At 39.9% G+C, this 26,895-nt stretch overlaps 2 protein-coding genes and 1 pseudogene across 7 annotated transcripts in view; 2 read left to right on the top strand and 1 right to left on the bottom strand.

Annotated features, from left to right (window-relative positions):
• Nucleotides 1–26,895, top strand: part of psda (pleckstrin and Sec7 domain containing a) — an 80,370-nt gene that overhangs the window by 5,909 nt on the left and 47,566 nt on the right. The window contains exon 1 of one of the 4 annotated variants that reach the window (XM_073920792.1): nucleotides 26,726–26,853. The exons of the other annotated variants lie outside the window; for them this stretch is intronic. The gene's annotated coding sequence lies outside the window, so the exon portion shown is untranslated. Of the gene's footprint in view, nucleotides 1–26,725; nucleotides 26,854–26,895 lie in introns of those variants that run through there. 4 annotated transcript variants of the gene reach the window in all.
• On the bottom strand, nucleotides 793–26,757 carry LOC137487396 (uncharacterized). 3 transcript variants are annotated; one of them, XR_012389289.1, is made up of 3 exons: nucleotides 26,702–26,755; nucleotides 6,070–6,956; nucleotides 2,331–2,913 (listed from the first exon to the last, which is right to left on the bottom strand). XR_012389289.1 is itself a non-coding variant. In XM_073920882.1 (2 exons), the coding sequence occupies exon 2, from the start codon at nucleotides 6,943–6,945 to the stop codon at nucleotides 6,274–6,276; it is 672 nt and encodes a 223-aa protein (XP_073776983.1). In that variant the 5' UTR covers nucleotides 6,946–6,956; nucleotides 26,702–26,757; the 3' UTR covers nucleotides 2,336–6,273. The 3 variants fall into 3 exon arrangements, 1 of the variants encoding a protein (XP_073776983.1); XR_012389290.1 differs by lacking the exon at nucleotides 26,702–26,755 and having other exon boundaries at nucleotides 793–2,913; nucleotides 6,070–8,524; XM_073920882.1 differs by having other exon boundaries at nucleotides 2,336–6,956; nucleotides 26,702–26,757.
• On the top strand, nucleotides 21,171–24,519 carry LOC100001713 (uncharacterized; annotated as a pseudogene).

Below are 26,895 nucleotides of genomic sequence, written 5' to 3'. Positions count from 1 at the left end.
CTTTTGGTCGGTTATGACTGTGAAGGGGAATTGTTGCCATTCTTTGAGGGTAAGTTTGATGGCCAGTAACTCACGATCACCTATACCATAGTTTAGTTAATTTTCTGGAATTGTATGCACATGGATAAAGGGCTCGGGGTTCACCAAACTACTAAGAGAGGATGGCACCAACATCAGCTGCATCCACTTCTACTACAAAAGGTAGTATGGGATCTGGGTGTCTCAGGATGGGAGCTGTAGTGAATTTAGGTTTTAGCAGTTTAAAGGCTTGGCGTGCATTAGAGTCCCAAGAAAGTATGCGTCGTCCACCTTTAAGGAGGGAGGTTAGAGGGGCTGAGAGGAGCCTGTAGTTTTTTTTATAAAGTATCTGTAAAAATTGGCCAACCCAAAAACCTTTGCAGCTCTTTCAATGTTCTCAGCTCTTCCCATTTGGATACGGCATCCACTTTACCAGTTTCCATGCTGGCGAACAGTTATCACATACTGTAGGGGATCAACCTACGTTTTGATATCGATCAGGGATTAATTAGCTCATTTCAATGAATCGGATCCTGAAGATTCGATTCATTGATTTGACTCAAATGAGTCAGATTGAATCAGATCAAAAGATTCACACTTTATCTACCATTTGTCCCGCAAATAGAAGACATCGTATCTTACCAATCTTGTTTATATTATTTACGTGGCCAACGATAATAACATAACACAGTATTGGGTTAACTTTTAGCAAGGTAACAAGATCTACAGCTCGAGGCAATGACTTAGAAGCACATAAACAAGAACACAGTTCTTACAAAATGAGTACAAAGATTTATTGAGCTACACTACGATAAATGAAACTAACTACGTAATAAGCAAACAACAAACAAACACACACATTCACACATACACACAGAGGAAGTTCAGAGGATGCAAAATGAGTTGACAACGTCCCAAATTAATTCTAATACTTCTTGCAAGATCTTAGAATAACACCTGAAAAACCACAAAAGCAGAGATATGGCTTATCTTTAACTGCTTAAGATCAATCTGCACAAGATCAGCAAGAGACAACATTAGTTTGTGTTACTTGCGCCCTTTTTGCTGAAGTCGAATCTCCCTCGCCGGCTGGCCTTGGGGAAACACGGTGCTCCTGATTGGGTGGTTTCTCGCTTCAATGACGTCTTTGGGATTCACGCGCTCGTGAATGGCTGTTGTCCTGGGTTACCGAGGTGACAGACTGCTGAGAGTCGGTTTGCGGAAGTTCATGCAGTTTCGTGAGTCCCGAAACTTAAGAGGTTTGCGTGGAAGTTCGTAGTGACCCAATCGCGTGGCGGCGCAGTGTCCGGGCAGGCGAAAGGGGGCAGAGAGCAAAAGCATGCGCAAGCTAGCTGATGCAAAAAGCAAAGTTTCTTTGTTGCAGGGCGTTTTTAAGTGACCTGGTCTGGTTCGTCCCCATGGCACTGTCTGCCAATGAGCAGTTGCCATGAAGGGCAGGGCCACGCCCCGTACTGACGTAGGAAAGGTCATTAATTAACAGACTGCATGTAGATTTCATGTGGTAGAACTCTTGCAAGATTGAAACTATCTTACATCAAACGTTACAAGATGAATACTGTTTGTACTACTAGTTTTTCATTTACACCAACGTATTGCAAATGTCACTAGCTTTCGTTCAATACCAGACATCATACATTTCAGACACATACAGATTATTTTACTCTGTTATAAGGGTTAAAACAACACATTGATTAACCTAGTTGATTGGAATAAACAGCATATGAGGAACATTATGGCATATTATTCAAAGATACATCTGCCTTAGTTCTAACATTAAGAGATTAGCTTTTATTCATATGCATTGATGTTATTAGAGATCTCTTTGTCTCTACGAAATTGTGCTTCTAGCAGGATGTGCCCAAGGCGAGCACATGACCAGGAGTCATTTAAAAGTCTCGTGAAATGGTTTCCGCTGAAGATCCTGTAAGGGCCATTGTTTTTAATTTAACTGATTTAATTAATCATTGGCTAGTTAGCCGAAGGGTACTAGAACATCTGCATAGAAGTACTGGTCAGAGGAGCCCGAAATCAATTGGCGCTCTGTTATCCTGATGGGATAAGCCCTCAAGCTAGTTCAATGAATGAGACCATTGGAGATGCCCAAGATTTCAGATTCAACTTGTGTTGACCACTGCAATATGCCGATGAGTTCCTACACATACCCAAGGAAGGATATTTTTGTTTTGTGAAATTCACACTTTTCTGCTTTAAGGAACAGTTTTTTTCTCGTAGGCGTTGGAGGACTTGCTGTACATGAGAATGGTGTTATGTCATGTTTGGAGAGTAGATTAAATTAAATTTAATTCAGCTTTATTTGTATAGCGCTTTTACAATGTAGATTGTGTCAAAGCAGCTTCACATAAATGGTCATAGTAACTGGATCAGGGTAGTTCAGTTTTTAGTGTTTAAGTTCAGTTCAGTTTAGCTCAGTTCAGTGTGGTTTGAAGTCATTACTGAGAGTCCAAACACTGAAGAGCAAATTTATCAATGACTAGCCTTTCAGATCCTGAACCATGCAAGCCAGTGGCGACAGGGGAGAGGGAAAAAAACTTCACCAATAGGACAATGAAGAAAAAAAACCTTGAGAGAACCAGACTCAGTTCGGCACGACCATTTTAATTTCTCCGCTGGCCAAAAGTCTTGTGCAGAGCTGCAGTCTCAGCAGTGGAGGCTGGAAGCTGGCCTCAGCGAAGACTCGTCTGTCCCTGGAGCGTCACTGGAATCAGTCTCATACTCTCCACTCTCCCATGACCAACAGTGCAGCAGCAGCAGCTCTGGATACGGCATGGTCCTTGGGATATGGGATATGGACACCTTGGGATCATCTCATCGCTGGTCTTGGGTCCAATCAGTGACTCCGCATAATCTGAGGACCTCGGGATGATTATCCCCAGGTGGAAAATGAGAAAAAAGAGAATAACTAGTGTAGCTGCTGTTCATAGTGTATATAAACAAGATGTAGAAACTTGTGTGGAAACCCGCTAAGTGATGCATTGAGTGTATGCTTTACTAAACAGATAGGTCTTTAATCTAGTTTTGAACTGAGAGAGTGTGTCTGTGCCTCGGATGTTATCAGGTAGGCTATTCCAGAGGTCAGGAGCCATAAAGGAGAAGGCTCTACCTCCCTTACTCGACTTTGCTATTCTAGGTACTATCAGAAGCCCTGAGTTTTGAGATCTTAAAGAGCGAGCTGGACTGTAGCGAGACAGAAGGTTGGTTAGATAAACAGGAGCTAGATTATTTAGAGCTTTATAGGTGAGAAGTAATATTTTAAATTCAATACGAAACTTAACAGGCAGCCAGTGTAAGGAGGATAAAATTGAGTTGATATGATCATATCTTCTAGACTTGGTAAGAACTCTGGCTGCTACATTTTGTACTAATTGAAGTTTGTTAATAGAGAATGCTGGGCAGCCAGCAAATAGAGCATTACAGTAATCCAGCCTAGAAGTCATAAAAGCATGGACTAGCTTTTCTGCATCTGAGATGGACAGCATGCTTCAGAATTTAGCAATATTTCTCAGATGAAAGAAGGCAGTTTTTGTGACATGGGATATATGGTTTTCAAAAGTTAGATTGCTGTCTAATATGACACCCAAATCTTTTATAGTAGAGCTAACGCTAACTTTGTATCCCTCTAATTGTAGATCGAGTTGCGAGATCTGCTGCGTACAGGATTTAGGCCCAATAAGTAATAATTCTGTTTTGTCTGAGTTTAAGAGAAGAAAATTGTTGGTCATCCAGTCTTTAAAATCTCTAATACACTCAGTTAGCTTAGACAGTTCAGACATCTCATCAGGTTTAGTTGAAATATAAAATTGAGTATCATCTGCATAGCAGTGAAAGCTGATCCCATGTCTTCTAATAGTGTCTCCCCAGCCTAAAACTGATCCTTGAGGCACCCCATAATTTACTGGGCTGACTTGTGAGGGCTGTCCATTAATATTCACAAACTGGTAACGGTCAGTTAAGTATGACTTAAACCATTGTAGAGCCTGTCCCTGGACACCTGTAGACTTTAAGCGATTTATGAGGATATTGTGGTCAATGGTGTCAAATGCCGCACTAAGATCGAGTAGAACTAATAGCGAGATGGAATAGCCTGGTCAGCAGCTAAGAGTAAATCATAGTTTTTTTCACTAATGCAGTTTCTGTACTGTGATGAGCCCTGAAACCTGACTGAAACACTTCAAAATTATTGTTTGTCTGCAGAAAGGAGCATAATTGAGTGGAAACAACTTTTTCTAGTATTTTAGAAATAAATGGAAGATTTGAAATAGGCCTATAGTTAGCTAAGTTGTTGGGGTCCAGTTGCGGTTTCTTAATAATAGGCTTAATAACAGCTAGCTTGTAAGAGTTTGGAACATGGCCTATAGATAAAGAAGAGTTGATAATGTTAAGAAGAGGTTCTCCTATAGCAGGCAGCAATTCTTTCAGTAATTTTGTTGGAATCGAGTCCAGCATACACGTAGCTGGTTTAGAGCTATTTATAATTTTAGCTAGCTCTTCCTGTTCTAAGATTTTGAAGCACTGTAGGTTATTATTATTATGATGATTCAGTAAAATGTTTATAGGATTTGGAGTATAAGCCGGTGCAGAAAGTTTAGCATCTCCTATTTTCTGTCTAAAGCCTTCTATTTTATCACTGAAAAAATTCATGAAGTCATCACTACTAATTTGCGGTGGAACATTATGTTCCAAGGATGACCGATTACATGCTAATTTAGCAATGGTGTTAAATAAAAACCTAGGATTGTTATGATTATTTTCTATCAGTTTGCGCAGGTGTTCAGCCCTGGCAGATTTTAGAGCCCTCCTATAGCTGGACATACTGTCTTTGTATGCAATTCTAAAGACCTCTAAATTAGTTTTTTTCTATTTACTTTCCAGGGCACGGGTTGCTGTTTTGAGAGCGCGAGAATGACTATTATACCATGGTGTAGTTTTATTCTCTCTAGCCTTTTTTAATTTGATGGGTGCCACAGTATTTAGTGTCCTATTAAAGATGGCATCCATACTGCTGGTTACTACATCAAGTTCATTTGAGTTTGCGGGTGCATTACGAAGTAGAGAAAGATCAGGTAAGTTAATTATAAATTCATCTTTGGTTGATGGAACGATAGTTATACTAAGGCAAAATATTGGAGCGGGTTTGCTAATTTCAGGTAAACACAGCTTATATAGTAAGAGGTAGTGGTCTGTAATATCATCACTTTGTGGTATAATGTCTACATCAATGACCTCAATTCCATAAGACAGAATTCGATCTAATGTATGCTTTAAGCGATGGGTTAAACCCACAACGTTTTGCTTTATCCCAAGCGAGTGTAGTAAATCCATAAACATGAGCCCTATTGTATCGTTAGCGTCATCTATGTGGATGTTAAAATCACCGACAATTAGTATTTTATCAGTTTTGACTAGTAAGTCAGAAATAAAATCAGAAAACACTTTTAGAAAATTGACATAGGGTCCGGGCGGTCTATATGTGGTGATTAAAGCGAGAGATAACATAGGTTTTTGCATAGTATCTGGAAGCTGGACATTTAGCGCTAATACTTCAAAGGAGATAAACATAAGTCTGTTTCTCTGATTAACATTAAGGAAATCACTAAAGATTAATGAAAATCCTCCACCACGACCAGTTTCATGTTTATATAAGAATCCTGGAGGAGTTGCTTCATTTAAGCTAATATAGTCATTTTGTTTCAGCCAGGTTTCAGTGAGACGGAGTGCATTAAGATTGTTATCTGTTATTACTTCATTTATGATAAGTGCTTTAGGTGCTAGTGACCTGATGTTTAGGAGACTGAGCTTTACGAAATTTGTATTTTCACTTTTTACCGGTTTTTCTGGTTTGATTCTTAATAGATTATTTCTGGAGCACACAGTACGTTTGTTTCTTGATCTAATAATACAAGGAACAGACACAGTCTCTATGGGGTTAGCCAGGTATGCATTACTGATGTTTAAGTAGGACAAACAAGAGTCTATGTGGTTATAATGTGAATTTTTGGGATTTTTACCTACTAGTCAGACGGAGCGAAGTAATCTGGAGATGTTGTCCGACAGGAGTTCAGCTCCAGCTTGACTGGGGTGCAGGCCGTCAGCACGGAAAAGCCTAGGACGCTCCCAGAAAAGATTCCAGTTATTAGCAAAGAGCAATTTCTGTTCTTTACACCATGTTAATAGCCATTCATTCAGAGCAAAAAGTCTACTGAACCTTTCATTTTCTCAACGGTAGGTAGGAAGCGGCCCAGAAACGATGATCTGCGTGGCGGGCAAGGTGCGTCGAACCGTCTCGATCAGGCTCCTGAAGTCCTTCTTCAGGATCTCCGACTGCTGGAGCCCGGTGTCGTTCGTCCCCACGTGGAGGACGATGGCACCAGGGCTCTCGGCAGCACCCAGTATCGTTGTAATCTGTGTAGAAATATTCTCAACTCGGGCACCAGGAAAGCAGAAAGTACGTACTTTGTTACCTTTGGAGGAGGCGGCACGGACGTGGCCAACGATCAAGTCACCGACGATGGCCACATTGGGATCCGTCTCGCGGAGAGGGGAGAAGCGGTTCTCCGTGGAGATCTCGAACACGGGAGGAGGAGACGTCTTGCCACGGGACCTGGCAAGCACCTTACGCGGCTGCACCCAGGCACAGTGGCAGCCGGGTGTCGACGTGAAAGACGCCTGGCCGAGCCGCGTCCCTGGTGCGCTGGACCTGGACAGAGAAACAGGAGTTGAGGTTGAGGGAGTGATGTGGTTGTATCTTCCGCTTACCTTAGACGATGAGGTGGCCTTAGCATTAGGCACAACAAGCAGAGTTTGTTGTTCCCACAGCCGCGTCCGCCTCACCTCGAGGGTGCAAATCTGGGACTCCACTGCTTCCAGCTTCAGCTCCAACGCCTCCATCGATGCTTCTCCTGCACACAAGGACAGACACACAAGCGACAATATACAGGGTGAAGAGCAACGCCAGTAAGTCAAAAAATTAGTGAATGATAGAGGTTGGTAGTTTGAGCTGACCAGCGGCGCTAGCAGGCTAAAGCTACAAACAACAGGCGGATGCTCAAGGGACAGAACATTTTAAAGTAGTTTTGTTTGTATAAATGTATTAAGGGTTTGTTCACCCTAAGTAGGAGAGACAAATACTTAGCGAATGAGGAAGTATTTTATGATTTAGATGTAAATTGCGAGTCCAAACTCCAAACACAAGCAGTGAGGCGACCGAACAGAGACTGTGACATCAGTGACGTCACTCGAGCATGCGCAATTCCTATTCATCAGGTATGGATCAGGAAATCATCTATGTAGACAATGGTGAAGCGGTGAAGGAAGTCTCGGATGATCTCGTTCATAAATTTTGGAAGATAGATGGACTGTTAGCTAGCCCATATAGCATAACCTGGTATTGATAGTGGCAAGTAGGGGTAATAAAAGCTGTTTTCCACTCATCACCTTTTCGGAAACGGACCAGATTGTTAGAGTCTATGCACGGCCTTCTTGGATACGGACCCGATTGTTAGTCAATGCACGGCCGTAATCCTCCCTCCTTTTTTGCCACAAAAAAAGCTTGAAGCAACTGGAGAGGTGGATGGTCTGATGAATCCCAGATGAAGAGCTTCTTTCATATAATTACCCATAGCGTCATGCTCAGGATGGAAAAGTGGGTAAATCCTTCCGTGCTGTAATTTGGGGTCTGGCAGCAGGTTGATACTACAAACCCAGGATCAGTGAGGGGGTAACTGAGTGGCTTGTTCCATGCCGAAGACATCAAGAAAGGGAGAGTAGATGACCTGAATGGAGACTGCGGAGGAGCTGTGAGGGTTTTTTTTTTATAGTGGTGGCATGAACAGAGATGAAATCTAGTGTAGAATGTGAACAGCAAGGGGAGCAGTAAAGCTGTGTTTCTTGCAGCCCAAGGTCATTCTGAAAACGTAGCTATGGGGCGGTGTGACGCCGCTCCTCTTTGGGCTCGCCAGCTTAGGGCTCACCACCTGGGGTAACCTCCGGTTAACTTGTTGTGTTACGTCGGCGGAGGGGAGCCGGCCAACTTTTTACACGAAAACTTTTTATGCACGTGCTCGCAAGAGACATTTGAGACGCGAAAAAGTGCGCACAGCGGTGTGAAAATAAAAAAAAGCACAATTACGTACAGGATGGTACATAATATGTATGGTTTACTTATCTTTTTTTTTTTGGATTACTGTGCATATGTTTTGTTAAATAAAAAGTATAGTATACAGCTATATTTTGCTTTTTTTTTGACACATTTAAAATTTGTTGCTAAGAAATAATTAATTGTTTATGTTTGGTGTGGTAAGAGATATATTTGGTAAATCCTTCATTTTGAGCACTGAAAAGTATGTGAAATAATAACTAATACTATGAAACCATGACTCATTTGCTCATAATTATTGAGCAAGCACACACGACACACAAAAAGTAAAATAAATGAGGAGGCATGTGGAGATACCGCAAAATTTGAATTAAGTAATTTTATACATGTCAAAGTCATATTTATGTGTATAAAATATATTTCCCCAACAATAAAATTGTGGCTAGTGAAAATAGAGAGTGGCTAGTATTGTTGGAAAACTACCAGCCATAGTGGCTGATGATCCAAAAAGTTTGTGTCAAGCCCTGATTATTATTATTACTGTGTCGCCAATAGAGTGTTATATACTGGTTATATATAGCTGGTTCGAGCCTTGGCTGGGTCAGTTGGCGTTTCTGTGTGGAGTTTGCATGTTCTTCCTGCATTCGCGTGGGTTTCCTCCTGGTGCTCTGGTTTCCCCCACAGTCCAAAGACATGCGGTACAGGTGAATTGCGTTGGCTAAATTGTCGGTAGTGTATGAGTGTGAATGAGTGTGTATGGATGTTTGCCAGACATCCACTGCATAAAGACGTGCTGGATAGGTTGGAGGTTCATTCTGCTGTGGCGACCCCTGATTAATAAAGAGACTAAGCCGAAAAGAAAATTATTGAATTATTGTTGTTATTGTTATTATTATTGGCCTGATATTAGCCTCAATTTAGAAAGGAGGCTAAGTAAAAACTCAAAGTATGTTAACCCTTAAATGAGGAAAACACTGGGTTTTTCGCTTCAAAATGGCAGGTTTGTCAAACTCGAGAAAAAAGGGTTAGCCAAGCCTGTTTCTGAAAGAGAGGTAACTTTAACTCAGAGTAAGTTACTGTGGTAACTTAGGCCCAATCTCAATTCTATTTTTGCACCCCTATTCAGAGGCGGGTAGAGTATCCAAAACAGGCACGTGCACACATAGGGCTCAACCTGTGCAGTGCACATGCCCTTTTAGTCTTGGATAGAAAGTGCTCTTCCAAAAAGATCAAAAGTGCCCCCTCGACGCAACACACCCTCGGTCCCACCCTTCAGTAGGCGCGCGACAACACTGCTCTTGAGTACGCGCGCGACAACACTGCTTTTTAGTACGCGCACGCGACAACACCGCTCTTTAGTGCGCGCGCGCGCGCGACAACACAGACCCCCCCAACCCCCCTCCCCCTCTCCTAAAAAATGTATCCTGCACATGCCCTTGGACTGTCTCTGCACAGGCCTGATCCAAAATCTATACTCAAGTAAAAGTACAAGTACTTGCAGAAATTTTTACTCAAGTAAAAGTATAAGTAACAATCCTAAAAGTTACCAGAGTAAGAGTAAAAAAGTATCTCCTGAAAAATTACTCAAGTAAATAGCTACTAGTTACTTTTCATTTTATATATGTGTATATATAAAATAATGTGTGATTAAATGAATGACACATTATTAATTTAATACACACATGATACACTCCATACATTTGCACACATTATTCATTCAATACACACATGATAAACTCCATACATTCTATGCACACATGACTCTCCATACATATGCACACATGATACATTCTATACACACGATAAACTCCATACATATGCACACACGATACATTCTAAACAAATACACACTTGATACACTCTATACATATGCACACATGGTACATTCTATACACTCCATACATAGATATGTATGATACACTTCACACATTTGCAAACATGATACATTCTATACATAGACACACTCCATACATATGCACACATGATACATTCTATACATAGACACACTCAATGCATATACACATATGTCAGAATCTAGGATAGATCCCGGGTTTCCAGCATGAAAGGAGAGTCACGTACCACTAAGCTACTGGGAGGTGATACACTCAAACGAGTACAACGATAGGACATGATACACTCTATACATTTACACCCATGATACACTATTTACGTATGCACACTTGATACACTCTATACATATACACACATGATATAATCTATACCCACACATGATACACTCCATACATATGCACACTTGATACACTCCATACGTATGCACACATTAATCATTCTATACACGCACGATAGACTTAATACATATGCACACATGATACATTCTATACACTCCATACATATGCACATATTATACATTCTATACACACATGATACAGTCCATACATATATACTCTATACATATACACACATGTCAGGGTCTGGGATAGAACCCGTGTCTCCTGCATGAAAGGTGTCACGTACCACTCAGCTACTGCTCCAAACATATGCACACATTATACATTCTATACACACATGATACACTCTATACATATGCACACATGGTACACTTTGTACATATGCAGACATGATACATCTTATACAAATGCACACACTCTATACATATGCACACTTGAAACACTCTTTAAATATGCACACATGATACATTCTATACATAAACTCCATACATATGCACACGATACATTTTATACACTCCATACATAGACACTTACAGTATGATACACTCCACACATATGCAAACATGATAAACTCGATACATATACACACAATACACCCCATACATATACACACTCCATACATATGCACACATTGTACATTCTATACACACAACACACTCCATACATACAGTTGTAGTCAGAATTATTATTTTATTTAATAAATTTAATAAATATTTTAAAAAGAAGAAAAAAATTCAAAGGGGGCTAATAATTTTGACTTCAACTGTATGCACAAATACATTCTATACACACGATACACTCCAAACATATAATACACTCCATGCATATGCACACATGATACATTCTATACACACATGATAAACTCCTTACATATGCACACATGGAACATTCTATACACATACACACATGTCAGGGTCTAAGATAGAACCTGGGTCTCCAGCATGAAAGGTGAGTCACACAAAATCTATACAAATGCACACACTCTATACATAAAAACACATAATACAGTCTATACGTGTATACATGTCAGGGTCTGGGATAGAACCCGGGTCTCCGGGGTGAAAGGTAGGTCGCTCTATGCATAAAAACACATGATACACTCTATACATATACACACATGTCAGGGTCTGGGATAGAACCCAGGTCCCCGGAGTGAAAAGGTGAGTCACATACCACATACACTCTATAAATATGCACACATGATATATTCTATACACACATGATACATTCCATACTCATGCACACATGATGCACTCTATACATATGCACACAAGATATACTCTATACACTCCATACTTATACATAAACACTTATGTTAGACTCCACACATATGCAAATATACACTATACATACACATGATACACTCCATACATTTGCACAAATTAATCATACTTTAAACACACAATATGATCCATACATACATACATGGTAGACTCCATACGTATGCAGACATGATACATTCCATACATTGACACACATGTCATGATATGATACATTCAAACGAGTACAACGAAGGGACATGATACACTCTATACATATACACACGATACAATCTATATCCACACATGATACACTCCAAAAATATGCACACATTAATCATTCTAAACACACATGAAACAGTCCATACATATATACTCTATACATATACACACATGTCAGGGTCTGGAATAGAACCCGGGTCTCCAGGGTGAAAGGTGAATCACATACCACTTAGCCAATGGGAGGTGATACACTCATCCAACGAAATGACAAGATACACTCTATACATTTACACTCATGATACACTATATACATATGCACACTTGATACACTCTTTACATATACACACATGATACACTCTATAAATATGCACATATGATAAACTCCATACATATGCACACATGATACATTCTAAAATCTATACAAATGCAAGCGCTCTCTACATAAAACCACATGATACATTCTACACATATACACACATGTCAGGATCTGGGATAGAACCCAGGTCTCTAGGGTGAAAGGTGATTCACATACCACTTGGCCACTGAAAGATGATGTAATCAGCCAAGGAAATGACCCAAGTCCCATGTCCCTTGCGTGAAAGGTGAGTCACATACCACTTAGCCACTGGGAGGTGATACACTTTATAGATTTACACAAATTATACACTGTATACATATGCACACTTGATCTACTCTATAAATATACACACATGATACGCTCTATAAATATGCACACATAATACATTATAAAATCTATACAAATGCACACACTCTATACATATACACACAAGTCATGGTCTGGGATAGAACCCAGGTCTCGAGGGTGAAAGGTTATTCACATAACACTTGGCCAATGGGAGGTGATAAACTCAACCAAGGAAATGACAAGACACACTCTTTACATTTACACCCGTGATACACTATATAGATACACACACATGATACACTCTATAAATATGCACACATGATAAACTCCATACATATGCACACATGATACATTCTAAAACACATGATACATTCTAAAATCTATACAAATGCACACGCTCTATACATAAAAACACATGATACGCTCTATACATATACACACATGTCAGGGTCTGGGATAGAACCCAGGTCCCCGGCATGAAAAGGTGAGTCACATACCACATGCACTCTATAAATATGCACACATGATATATTCTATACACACATGATACATTCCATACACATGCACACATGATGCACTCTATACACCCCAAACATATACACACTATATATAGACACTTATGTTAGACTCCACACATATACAAATATTATACACTCTATACACACACATGATACACTCCATACATATACACAAATTAATCATACTTTAAACACACGATACAGTCCATACATACATACAAATTATACATTCTATACAGACATGGTAGACTCCATACATGCATGATACACTCTATACATATACACACGTGATACAATCTATGCTCACACATGATACACTCCATAAATATGCACACTTGATATGCCACTGGGAGGTGATACACTCTATACATTTACACCCATGATACACTATAAACATATGCACACTTGATACACTCTATACATATACACTCTATACATACACACAATACACTCTATAAATATGCACACATGATAAACTCCATACATATGCACATATTAATCATTCTATACAGACATACGGTACACTCCATACATATGCACACATTATACATTCTTTACACACATGAAACATGATCCATGCATATACACTCTATACACATATGTCAGGGTCGTGGATAGAACCCGGGTCTCCGGGGTGAAAGGTGAGTCACGTACCACTTAGCCACTGGGAGGTGATACCCTCATCCAACGAAATGACAGGATACACTATATACATTTACACCCATGATTCACTATTTACATATGCACACTTGATACACTCTATACATATACACTCTATACATACACACACAATACACTCTATAAATATGCACACATGATAAACTCCATACATATGCACACATGATACATTCTAAAATCTATACAAATGCAAACGCTCTATACATAAAAACACATGATACACTCTATACATATACACACATGTCAGGGTCTGGGATAGAACCCAGGTCCCCGGTGTGAAAAGGTGAGTCACATACCACATACACATACACTCTATAAATATGCACACATGATACATTCCATACTCATACACACATGATGCACTCTATACATATGCACACAAGATATACTCTATACACTCCATACTTATACACACTATACATAGACACTTATGATAGACTCCACACATATGCAAACATTATACACTCTATACACACACATGATACATTCCATACATATGTACAAATTATTCATACTTTAAACACACGAAACAATCCATACATACATACAAATTATTCATTCTGTACAGACATGGTAGACTCCATACATATGCACACATGATACATTCTATACATAAACACACTCAATGCATATACACACATGCCATGATATGATACACTCAAACGAGTACAACGAAAGGACATGATACAATCTATACATATACACACATTATACAATCTATACCCACACATGATACACTCCATAAATATGCACACTTGATACACTCCGTACGTATGCACACATTAATCATTCTATACACACACAATACACTTTATACATATGCACACATGATACATTCTATACACTCCATACATATGCACACATTATACATTCTATACTCACATGATACAGTCATATTCTAAAATCTATACAAATGCACACGCTCTATAAATAAAAATACATGATACGCTCTATACATATACACACATGTCAGGGTCTGGGATAGAACCCAGGTCCCCGGTGTGAAAAGGTGAGTCACATACACTCTATAAATATGCACACATGATATATTCTATACACACATGATACATTCCATACACTCCATACATAGACATTTATGTTAGACTCCACACATATGCAAACATTATACACACACACGATACACTCCATACATATGCACAAATTAATCATACTTTAAACACGATACAGTCCATACATACATACAAATATACAGACATGGTAGATTCCATACATATGCATGATACACTCTATACATATGCACACATGATACATTCTATACATAGACACACTCAATGCACATAAACACGTCATGACATGATACACTCAAACGAGTACAACGAAATGACATGATACACTCTATACATACACACACGTGATACAATCTATACCCACACATGATACACTCCATACGTATGCACACGTTAATCATTCTATAGACACACACGATACACTTTATACATTTGCACACATGATACATTCAATACCCTCATCCAACGAAATGACAAGATTCACTCTATACATTCACACCCATGATACACTATATACATATGCACACTTGATACATATACACACGATACACTCTATACATACACACTACACTCTATAAATAAGCACACATGATAAACTCCATACATATGCACACTTGATACGATACACTTTATACATTTGCACACATGATACATTCTATACACTCCATACATATGCACACATTATACATTCTATACACACAAGATACAGTCCATACATATACACACATGTCAGGGTCTGGGATAGAATCCAAGTCTTCAGGGGGAAAGGTGAGTCACATTCCACTTAGCCACTGGGAGGTGATACCCTCATCCAACGAAATTACAAGATACACTCTATACATTTACACCCATGATACACTATATACATATGCACACTTGATACACTCTATACATATACACACACTACACACTTTAAATAAGCACACATGATAAACTCCATACATATGCACACATGATACATTCTAAAATCTATACAAATGCACACGCTCTATACATAAAAACACATGATACATTCTACACATACACATACATGTATGGGTCTGGGATTGAACGCGGGTCTCTAGGGTGAAAGGTGATTCACATACCACTTGGCCACTGGAAGGTGATACACTCAACCAAGGAAATGACCCAGGTCCCAGGTCCCTGGCGTGAAAGGTGAGTCACATACCACTTAGTCACTGGGAGGTGATACACTTTATAGATTTACACAAATTATACACTGTATACATATGCACACTTGATCCACTTTATAACTATACACACATGATACACAGTATAAATATGCACACATAATACATTAAAAAATCTATACAAATGCACACGCTCTATACATAAAAACACATGATGCACTCTATACACATACACACATGTCAGGGTCTGGGATAGAACCCAGGTCTCTGGGGCGAAAGGAGAGTCACATACCACTTAGCCACTGGGAGGTGATACACTCAAGCAACGAAATGACAGGATACACTATATTAACACCCATGATACACTATATGCATATGAACACTTGATACACTCTATACATATACACACGATACACTCTATACATACACACAAAATACACTTTATAAATATGCACACATGATAAACTCCATACATATGCACACATGATACATTCTAAAATCTATACAAAAGCAAACGCTCTATACATAAAAATACATGATACACTCTACACAGATATACACATGTCAGGGCCTGGGATAGAACCCAGGTGCCCAGCGTGAAAGGTGAGTCACATACCACTTAGCCACTGGGACATGACACACACGTTCAACGAAATGAAAACATAGACTCTATACATTTACACCCATGATACACTATATACATATGCACACTTGATACACTCTATACATATACACACATGATACACTCTTTAAATATGGACACATGATAAACTCCATACATATGCACACATGATACATTCTAAAATCTATACAAATGCACACGCTCTATACATAAAAACACATGATACACTCTATAAATATGCACACATAATACATTATAAAATCTATACAAATGCACACACTCTATACATAAAAACACATGATACACTCTATACATATACACTCTATACAAATACACACATGTCAGGGTCTGGGATAGAACCCGGGTCTCCAGGGCTATACACACATGATACATTCCATACTCATGCACACATGATGCACTCTATACATATGCACACAAGATATACTCTATACACTCCATACTTATACACACTATACATAGACACTTATGTTAGAAACCACACATATGCAAACATTTTACACTCTATACACACACATAATACATTCCATACATATGTACAAATTATTCATACTTTAAACACACGATACAATCATTCATTCTATACAGACATGGTAGACTCCATACATATGCACACATGATACATTCTATACATAAACACACTCAATGAATATACACACATGCCATGATATGATACACTCAAACGAGTACAACATGATACACTCTATACATATACACACATTATACAATCTATACCCACACATGATACACTCCATAAATATGCACACTCCATACACTCCATACACACATTAATCATTCTATACACACACTAAACACTTTATGCATATACACACATCATACATTCTATACTCACATGATACAATCCATACATATACATTCTCTATACATATACACACATGTCAGGGTCTGGGATAGAACCCGGGTCTCCGGGGTGAAAGGTGAGTCACATACCACTTAGCCACTGGGAGGTGATACACTCATTCAACGAAATGACAAGATACACTCTATACAATTACACCCATGATACACTATATACATATGCACACTTGATACACTCTTTACATATACACACATGATACACTCTAAAAATATGCACACATGATACATTCCATACATATGCACACATGATACATTCTATACATAGACACACTCAATGCACATACACACATGTCATGATATGACACACTCAAACGAGTACAACGAAAGGACATGATACACTCTATACATATACACACATGATACAATCTATACCCACACATGATACACTCCATAAATATGCACACTTGACACACTCCGTACGTATGCACACATTAATCATTCTATACACACACTAAACACTTTATACATATACACACATGATACACTCCATACACTCCAGGGTCTGGGATAGAACCTGGGTTTCCGGGGGGAAAGGTGAGTCACGTTCTACTTAGCCACTGGGAGGTGATGCACTCATCCAACGAAATGACAAGATACACTCTATACATTTACACCCATGATACACTATATACATATGCACACTTGATACACTCTATACATATACACATGATACACTCTATACATACACACACACTACACTCTATAAATATGCACATGATAAGCTCCATAAATATGCACACATGATACATTATAAAATCTATACAAATGCACACAGTCTATAAATAAAAACACATGACACACTCCATACATATACACTCTATACATATACACACATGTCATGGTCTGGGATAGAACCCAGGTCTCGAGGGTGAAAGGTTATTCACATACCACCTGGCCCCTGGAAGGTGATATACTCAACCAAGGAAATGACAAGATACACTCTTTACATTTACACCCATGATACACTATATAGATACACACGCATGGAGCACTCTATAAACATGCACACATGATAAACTCCATACATATGCACACATGATACATTCTAAAATCTATACAAATGCACACGCTCTATACATAAAAACACATGATACACTATAAATATGCACACATGATATATTCTATACACACGATACATTCCATACACATGCACACATGATGCATTCTATACATATGCACACAATATATACTCTATACACTCCATACATATACACACTTATGTTAGACTCCACACATATGCCAACATTATACACTCTATACATATGCACAAATCAATCATACTGTAAACACACAATACAGTCCATACATACATAAAAATTATACATTCTATACAGACATGGTAGACTCCATACCTATGGATGATACACTCTATACATATGCACACATGATACATTCTATACATAGACACACTCAATGCATATACACACATGTCATGATATGATACACTCAAACGAGTACAACGAAAGGACATGATACACTCTATACATATACACAAATGATAGAATCTATACCCACACATGATACACTCCATAAATATGCACACTTGATACACTCCATACGTATACACACATTAATCATTCTATACCAACACAATACACTTTATACATATGCACACATGATACATTCTATACACTCCATACATATGCACACATTATACATTCTATACACACATGATACAGTCCATACATATACACACTATACATAGACACTTATGTTAGACTCCACACATTTGCAAACATTATACACACACATGAAACACTCCATCCATATGCACAAATTAATCATACTTTAAACACGATACAGACATGGTAGACTCCATACATATGCATGATACACTATATACATATGCACACATGATACATTCTATACATAGACACACTCAATGCACATAAACACGTCATTACATGATACACTGAAACGAGTACAACATAATACACTCTACATATACACACACGTGATACAATCTATATCCATACATGATACACTCCATAAATATGCACACTTGATACACTCCATACATATGCACACGTTAATCATTCCATAGACACACACGATACACTTTATACATTTGCACACATGATACATTCTATACACTCCATACATATGCACACATTATACATTCTATACACACAAGATACAGTCCATACATATGCACACATGTCAGGGATAGAACCCGGGTCTTCGGGGTGAAAGGTGAGTCATATTCCACTTAGCCACTGGGAGGTGGTATCCTCATCCAACGAAATGACAAGATTCACTCTATACATTTACACCCATGATACACTATATACATATGCACACTTGATACACTCTATACATATACACACGATACACTCTATACATACACACACACTACACTCTATAAATAAGCACACATGATAAACTCCATACATATGCACACTTGATACACTATATATATGCACACATGATACACCTTATACATAGACACTTATGATACACTCCACACACATGCAAACAAGATACATTGTATACATATACACACTCTATTCATATGCACACATTATAAATTCCATACACACACATGATACACTCCATACATATGCACACATTTCAGGGTCTGGGATAGAACCTGGGTCTCTTACATAAATGGTGAGTTATGTAACCATTGAGCTGGGAGTAGATGAACCCATACAACAAAAGGACATGATACACTTGATACAAATGCACCCATAAAACACTCTATACATATACACACATGATGTACTCCATACATATACACACTCTATACATATGCACACAAGATACACTCCATACATAAGCACACACATAATACACACCATACATATGCACACATGTCAGGGTTAGAACCTGAGTCTCTGGCGTGAAAGGTGAGTCACATAGCCACTGAGCTACTGGGAGTTGATAAACCCATACAGCGAAAGGACAAGAGGCATACATATACATTTACACGCATAATACACTCTATACATATGCACACACGATACACTCTATACATATACATGTGATACACTCCATAAATATGCCCCCATGATACACTCTATACATATACACACACTATACATTATGCACACATTATACACTCCATACATATACACACATGATACACTCTATCCATACACATATAATACATTGTATACATATAAACACTCTATACATGATACACACCATACATATTCACACATAACATACACTCATGATGTACTCTACACACACACACACACACACACACACACACTATACATTAACACACATGATACACTACAAACATATACACACGATACACTCTATATATATATATATATATATATACACACACGATATACTATACAATTTAATTATACAGAATTTAATTATTCTGGAGCTTACAGTGCCGTGGGAAGAGCGTATCGAAGAAGCAAATAAGAGGAAGCGCGCTAAGTACCAGGAATTAGTGGAGGAGTGCAGGGAGAGAGGCTGGAGAACTTACTATGAGCCCATAGAAATTGGATGCAGAGGCTTTGCAGGGCATTCACTTTGCAAAGTCCTCAGTTACAGGCGTTGCGAAGAAAAGGGCCATTCGATCCGCAAGCGAAGCCGCAGAGAAGGCCACAAGGTGGCTGTGGATTAAGAGGACAGATCCGTGGACTGCTGTTGGGACACAAGTCGGGACTTGATCAACCCCGGCTGGGTCACCTGGGTGAGAGTGTATGATGTTGAGAGACCCGAAACACTCAATGATCCCAGGATACATCACTGACGATGTGTCCCAAATGCATCCATGAGATGTTTCTTGCATAATTCAAGCCTGGCGCAGCTAGTGACTCCTAGGAATAGACTAGGTGGCAACCAAGAATAGTTTGGTCGACGAACAAAATATATGTGACATGCATTTGCGGAAAGCTGTGTAAGAACCATCGGGGCCTAAAAATCCATCAGGCCAGAATGAAATGTTTGGAGCAGAAGAGTAAGGTGCAACGCACAGGTCCTGAACCTGGTGAGACGCAGGAGGAGCCCGGCCCAGAGGCAACCCACAGAGCCAAGTCCCTCCATGTACCAGAGCCTCAAACTCCAAGCGAAGTAGTTCAACAGCGGATTAAATGGCCCCCAGCCAGCAAAAGAAGTGAGTGGCTGCAGTTCGATGAAGATGTGTCTAACCTCATTCAAGCCATAGCCAAAGAAGATGCAGATAGCCGACTCAAAACGATGACTACCATCATCTTCAGCTATGCTCTAGAAAGATTCGGTTGCATAGAGAAAGGAAAGACCAAGCCCACCACCCCCTACACTATGAACCGTAGGGCTACCCAGATACATCACCTGCGTCAGGAGCTTCGCTCCCTCAAGAAACTGTATAAGAAAGCTACGGATGAGGAGAAGCAACCATTAGCGGAGTTGAAAAACATTTTGCGGAAGAAGCTGATGGTCCTACGCAGGGCAGAGTGGCATCGGAGACGAGGGCGAGAGAGAGCCAGGAAGCGAGCTGCCTTCATCACCAATCCCTTTGGCTTCACAAAACAGCTGCTCGGGGACAAGCGGAGCGGTCGACTTGAGTGCTCAATAGAGGAAGTGAATCGCTTCATTGAGGAAACAGTGAGTGATCCACTGAGAGAGCAGGAGCTGGAGCCCAACAAAGCTCTTATCAGCCCCACCCCTCCAGCAAGAGAGTTCAGTTTGAGGGGGCCAAGTCTGAAGGAGTTCAAGGAAATCATTAAGGCATCTCGCTCAGCATCTACTCCAGGCCCTAGTGGCATACCTTACCTTGTCTATAAGTGCTGCCCAGGGCTTCTCCTGCATCTGTGGAAGATCTTGAAGGTGATTTGGCAACGAGGAAGAGTTGCTGAGCAGTGGAGGTGTGCCGAGGGAGTGTGGATTCCTAAAGAGGAAAACTCGAAAAACATCAACCAGTTTCGAATCATCTTTCTATTGAGTGTTGAAGGGAAGGTGTTTTTCAGCATCGTCTCACGAAGACTGACAGAGTTCCTCCTCGAGAACAATTATATTGACCCTTCAGTGCAGAAGGGAGGGATTCCTGGAGCTCCCGGCTGCTTGGAACACACTGGAGTAGTTACAAAACTCATCAGAGAGGCCCATGAGAACAGAGGGGACTTGGTTGTCTTGTGGTTGGACTTGGCAAATGCCTATGGGTCCATACCCCACAAGCTGGTTGAGCTCGCTCTACACCGCCACCACGTTCCTAGTAAGATTAAGGATCTAATTCTGGATTACTACAATAATTTCAAGATGCGGGTCACATCTGGGTCAGAAACATCAAGCTGGCATCGCATCGGGAAAGGAATAATAACAGGCTGCACCATCTCAGTTATTCTTTTCGCTCTCGCCATGAACATGGTGGTCAAGTCAGCCGAAGTGGAATGCAGAGGGCCCTTAACTAAGTCAGGTGTGCGACAGCCCCCTATTAGAGCATATATGGATGACCTTACCATCAAAACAACAATGGTCCCAGGGAGCAGGTGGATCTTACAAGGACTTGAGAGACTCATCGCCTGGACTAGAATGAGTTTTAAGCCCTTCAAGTCTAGGTCCATGGTGCTGAAGAAGGGGAAAGTGGTTGACAAGTTCCATTTTTCCATCTCAGGAAGTGTCATCCCAACCATCACGGAGCAACCTGTCAAGAGTTTGGGGAAGCTCTTTGACTCCAGCCTAAAAGACTCTGCAGCCATCCAGAAGTCCAAAAAAGAACTTGGAGCTTGGCTGGCGAAGGTTGACAAATCCGGCCTGCCTGGTCGATTCAAAGCCTGGATCTATCAGCATTCAATTCTGCCCCGAGTTTTGTGGCCTCTGCTGATCTATGCAGTCCCAATGTCAACAGTTGAGTCCCTAGAAAGGAAGATCAGTGGCTTTCTTCGAAAATGGTTGGGCCTCCCACGCAGTCTTACCAGTGCTGCACTATACGGGACAAGTAACACCTTGCAGCTACCATTCAGTGGCCTCACAGAGTAATTCATGGTTGTACGCACCAGAGAAGCCCTACAGTACAGGGACTCTAGAGATGGCAAGGTGTCATCAGCCTGCATCGAGGTGAGGACAGGCAGGAAATGGAATGCAGGGAAAGCAGTGGAGGTGGCAGAGTCACGCCTGCAACAAAAGGCTCTGGTGGGTACTGTAGCGACAGGCAGAGCGGGCTTGGGCTATTTTCCAAAGACCTTAGTAAGCCAGGTCAAAGGCAAGGAAAGACACCACCTACTCCAGGGAGAGGTTCGAGCAAGTGTGGAGGAAGAGAGAGTCAGTAGGGTGGTAGGACTCCGGCAGCAGGGAGCATGGACCAGGTGGAATACACTGCAACGTAGGATCACCTGGGCGAACATCTTGCAGGCGGATTTCCAACGTGTCCGTTTCCTAGTACAAGCTGTCTACGATGTACTGCCAAGCCCATCGAACCTCCACGTTTGGGGAAAGAATGAGACACCTTCCTGCCTTCTTTGCTCTGGAAGAGGCTCTCTAGAACATCTCCTCAGCAGTTGCCCCAAGGCTCTGGCTGATGGTCGCTATCGTTGGCGCCATGACCAGGTGCTTAAGGCAATTGCTGCGAGCTTAGCTTCAGCTATTAACACGAGCAAGAACCATCGTGCTCCAAGGAAGGCAGTCCACTTCATCAAAGCTGGAGAAAAACCCCGGGCCCTCCCACAATTAACAACAGGCCTCCACAAAGCCTCGGACTGGCAGCTGGAGGTCGACCTGGGAAAACAGCTGTGGTTTCCTCATCACATCGCTGCAACACGTCTCCGTCCAGACATTATAGCTATCTCAGAAGCTTCAAGATAGCTAATTATTCTGGAGCTTACAGTGCCGTGGGAAGAGCGTATTGAAGAAGCAAATGAGAGGAAGCGCGCTAAGTACCAGGAATTAGTGGAGGAGTGCAGGGAGAGAGGCTTGAGAACTTACTATGAGCCCATAGAAATTGGATGCAGAGGCTTTGCAGGGCATTCACTTTGCAAAGTCCTCAGTCGTTTGGGCATTACAGGCGTGGCGAAGAAAAGGGCCATTCGATCCGCAAGCGAAGCAGCAGAGAAGGCCACAAGGTGGCTGTGGATTAAGAGGGCAGATCCGTGGACTGCTGTTGGGACACAAGTCGGGACTTGATCAACCCCGGCTGGGTCACCTGGGTGAGAGTGTATGATGTTGAGAGACCCGAAACACTCAATGATCCCAGGATACATCACTGATGATGTGTCCCAAATGCATCCATGAGATGTTTCTTGCATAAAAAAAATACATATACACATGATACACTATTCATATACACAAATGATACAATCCATACATATGCACACACAATACACTCTATACACATGCACACATAATACACTCTATACATATGCGCACATGATACACTCTAGAGCTGGCTCTTATGGCTCCTGAATGGTTTAGTAAATAATTTAGCATTTTTCAATTACAAAAATAATAATAAAGCAGAGTTTCTATTATTTATCATTCATAAAAAAAACTTTAATTGAACAACTGAATGAGAAATGAATCAAATAATAGAAGCAGAAGTTGACATTCATGGTCTTATGAGTGTAGTAGTAGTGAAATATCACATGCCTCAGATCCTCTATGTAATTATTTGTCGTGTTTTTAAACAAAAAAACAAGCCATAACTGTATATTACATTATATGATTATGTAGGTATGTAGTAAGAGGGCCAATCAAATTGTAGGGAAGGAGTATGAATCAGTTTACTACATCTTACCATGCCTACAGCACATGCACTTTCTACTTGGCCATTGCATTGACTCTTGATAGAGGTAAAGTTGGTTATATATTTACACATTCGTTCATTTAAAGGTCTCTATATTGTTTACCATGTTACTTTAAATATTCGATTGGAATTAGCATGCAAGTGTGACTTGAAAACAACATTAACACTGTTTATTTGACTGTGAACAATGTTGTACTTTGATAGTCATTGGCTGCTAATATGATTTCACTGTTTGCAAATAATACTTTTATGAAATTATATTATCAAAGGGAAAGTCTGAATGTGCGAATATAAAACCAACTTTACCTCTGTTGACTCTTGAAGTTTTTCTGATTTATGTAACACAGTCCACTTGAGGCAGCAAAGTCTGTGCTGTTAGCCCTTATGCTGTGCTGAATGCATAAAATGTTTGAGCGACTCATTAAAAGTCTTTTGTATATCACACTGCTTAGGCTCAGTCCTGCCAAGAGCTACATTAAGAGATGTTTGAATTAAGCTCTTTTTCTGTCAATGACTTTTAATTCATTTGCTTCTCTTGGAATAACAATTGATAGTAAATGTTTCTACAAAACAGTGTGTTTATGACAATACATTACATAAAGATGCTAAGAAAATACCAGTTTGGAGAAAAATAAGATGGACAGTAAAATCACAGCTTTTTAAAAAAAAATGCAAAAGCATAATGCCATATCACTAGGCTGATAAGAAGCATGTTTAAAGGTATAGTTCACCAAAAGGTGTAAATCTGCTGTTAATTAGCCCTTGGCCTTTCCAATATAGCTGACTCTTCTTCCTTCAGTAGAACATTAAAGATTTCTTGCCCAAATTAGTAATTCATGCATGTCAATGATTACCAGCACTTTAAGAGTTAAAGTATACACTGGTAAAACAAATGTACTAATTGTGGCTCTACACTTAAGTATTATGAAGCTAAATAAAGAGTCAGTGCAAGAAACTGAACATATTTACAACATTCTTTCATTTGATCCACAGTCTCGGCAAACAGTTCTGAGCGCACTCATGACAGCATTAATCATTTACTTACCTTTTTTTCAGCCCTGTAAAACTAGAAGACACACACACACACACACACACACACACACACACACACACACACACACACATGATATTCAAAAAAAAATTGTATACACAGTTAAATGAGAGATGATGTTGGAGTCCAAACAACACTGGAGCATACTTAATTTTCTATTAAATGGGAAAAAACAACAACACTTAACTGATGAATGATGAACTAACTATTCCTTTAATTCTTAATTTACATTTAGCAAAGTCAAAAGAATACAGCAACTATTATAAAAGCCAATTAAAAATAATAGTACAATAAAAGAAATAAAAAAGGCCACAGTGCATACTGGGAACAGAAGCTCTGACATTGTGTTGTTGACAGTTACAGTTAATCTTTAGGTAGCTAATAGTTTACACATATGCTAGTACAGCTAATCATTATGATTCTGCCATATTCCTTTTCACTATGAAGGATTATTATGACATTTTAAAATTACAGAGAAAGAATGGCAGCTAAATGTGCTATACTTGAAATTTATTTTTCCTGTGAGAGTGTGTTTGCTTAGACTAAGGATTGTTTGTTTCTGGTCAGATCACCTGCTGTAATCCCAGCAGCCTTTCCTCAACTCCTGTTACTCTATAAGTCTACTTACAAGGGGCTTTCCCTCTGGCCTGGTCCCCTTCTGCAGAGTGAGCTGAACCTTTTGCCATCTGTCACTGTTCCTGCAGTTCATGCAGTACTTCACAGAGTACCTCATTGGCTGGTTTCTGGAATGGGGTGTGTCTTAGGAGCATGATTGACAGGGTGAGTGCAGGAAGTTCTGTTGAGCTAAGACAGGTTTTCAGT

Source organism: Danio rerio, chromosome 13 (genome assembly GCF_049306965.1).
Source record: "Danio rerio strain Tuebingen ecotype United States chromosome 13, GRCz12tu, whole genome shotgun sequence".
Lineage (NCBI taxonomy): Eukaryota > Metazoa > Chordata > Actinopteri > Cypriniformes > Danionidae > Danio > Danio rerio.
The sequence above is the reverse complement of the archived record's forward strand: the minus strand, read 5'-3'. Positions and strand labels throughout refer to the sequence as shown.